Source organism: Octopus bimaculoides, chromosome 6 (assembly GCF_001194135.2).
Source record: "Octopus bimaculoides isolate UCB-OBI-ISO-001 chromosome 6, ASM119413v2, whole genome shotgun sequence".
Classification (NCBI taxonomy): domain Eukaryota; kingdom Metazoa; phylum Mollusca; class Cephalopoda; order Octopoda; family Octopodidae; genus Octopus; species Octopus bimaculoides.
This window is the reverse complement of record NC_068986.1, coordinates 71182058-71183517: the sequence shown is the minus strand read 5'-3', so window position 1 is coordinate 71183517 and position 1460 is coordinate 71182058. Positions and strand designations below refer to the sequence as shown.

The window sequence follows — 1460 nt, the reverse complement described above, 5'->3', positions numbered from 1 at the left end:
TACAAAACAAAGAATATTTCAAATAGAACTATTGTTCTTAATTAAATAGATTTTTTTAATGAATATTATTATTATTATTATTATTATTATTATTATTATTATTATTATTATTATTATTATTATTATTAACATAAAATATTAACAAGATAGTAAAATTTTACCATATGTAAGATTCTGTAGTACATTGGAGGCGTTATTTAAATCGAACTCCAAAGGTATAAATTCAATAGTACAGTTTTCTTGCTCTTCATATTCTGTTGTGTTTCTGAGCAAAATTTCAGCAGCATCTCGAAAGAAATCTAATTCCACATGTCCTTTTTCACCAACTAAAGCTGGCAAGTATAAAATACGAGATGGTATAAACGTTATACTTATCACACACTGATATGTATACACGCACACACACGCGCGCGCATGCATAGATATACGCATAACATTCGCGCACGCATCCGTAGTCAATTAGAGCCGACGACTTAACATCCCATATCGTTATTTTCCAGCGGCTCATTACTTTTCTTTCAGTTCGCACACGGACCACTAACGAGAAGAGCTCAGTATTTTGTTTTCTATCCCTACATTGTCCAGCCATTTTGTTTCCAAAACAATATATTTACAACCCCACACCAATACACACATACAAGAAAACTCACGCAAACACCAAATCACCTTGCTGCATTTTATTCCCATCATATCAACAAGTCATCCACAATTCTGTGAAAACCGCTGAGCCATATATGATTTAGAGAAAAAACAACTATTAACAAATTCGACGATGAAAAATGTCATTCAGAACATCTAGAAAAACAAATATGCCACAAAAACCCTATTCCGAAAATCAATAAATTATATTATCAATAAATAGCAAATAATATTAAAAGACTACGCGCGTTTCGTGGCTATATTTTAAAATTAATTTGATTCCATCTAAAAATTTTAGTTTCATAGAAATTCTCCGATAAGTAATGTTTTCATTTTAAGTAATGTTATTAAATACGTTTCGATTATTCATTGTGAAAAAATGTTATTCTATATTTATTTGATATTTTATTATAAGTTTAGATACGTACATTGATTTTATTATTATTTTTTTTATTCTTATAATTTTTATAGACCTGAAGAGTGGCTATATTTTTAGATGAAACCAAGTTAATTTTAAAATATAGCCACGAAACGCGCGTAATCTTTTAAGATTATTTGCTATTTATTGATTATGTAATTTATTTATTTTTGGAATAGGGCTTTTGTGGTATATTTATTTTTCTAGATGTTTTGAATGACATTTTTCATCGTTGAATTTGTTAATAGTTGGTTTTTCTCTTAATTATATATGTATTTATATATTGGGAAATTTGAGTTAGAATTGCTAAATTGAATTTTCCCTGTAAGTTTTGGAATTGTATTCCCTAATATTATATATGTGTATATATACATATATATATATATATATATATATATATATA

The 1460-nt window shown here is 27.2% G+C and overlaps 1 protein-coding gene across 1 annotated transcript in view; it reads right to left on the bottom strand.

The window, feature by feature from the left end:
* LOC106873438 (glutamate receptor ionotropic, kainate 2) overlaps nt 1-1460 on the bottom strand; it is a 79416-nt gene that overhangs the window by 52394 nt on the left and 25562 nt on the right. The window contains exon 2 of the mRNA XM_014920796.2: nt 162-332. Coding sequence (XP_014776282.1) covers nt 162-332 — 171 coding nt within the window. The remainder of the gene's footprint in view (nt 1-161; nt 333-1460) is intronic.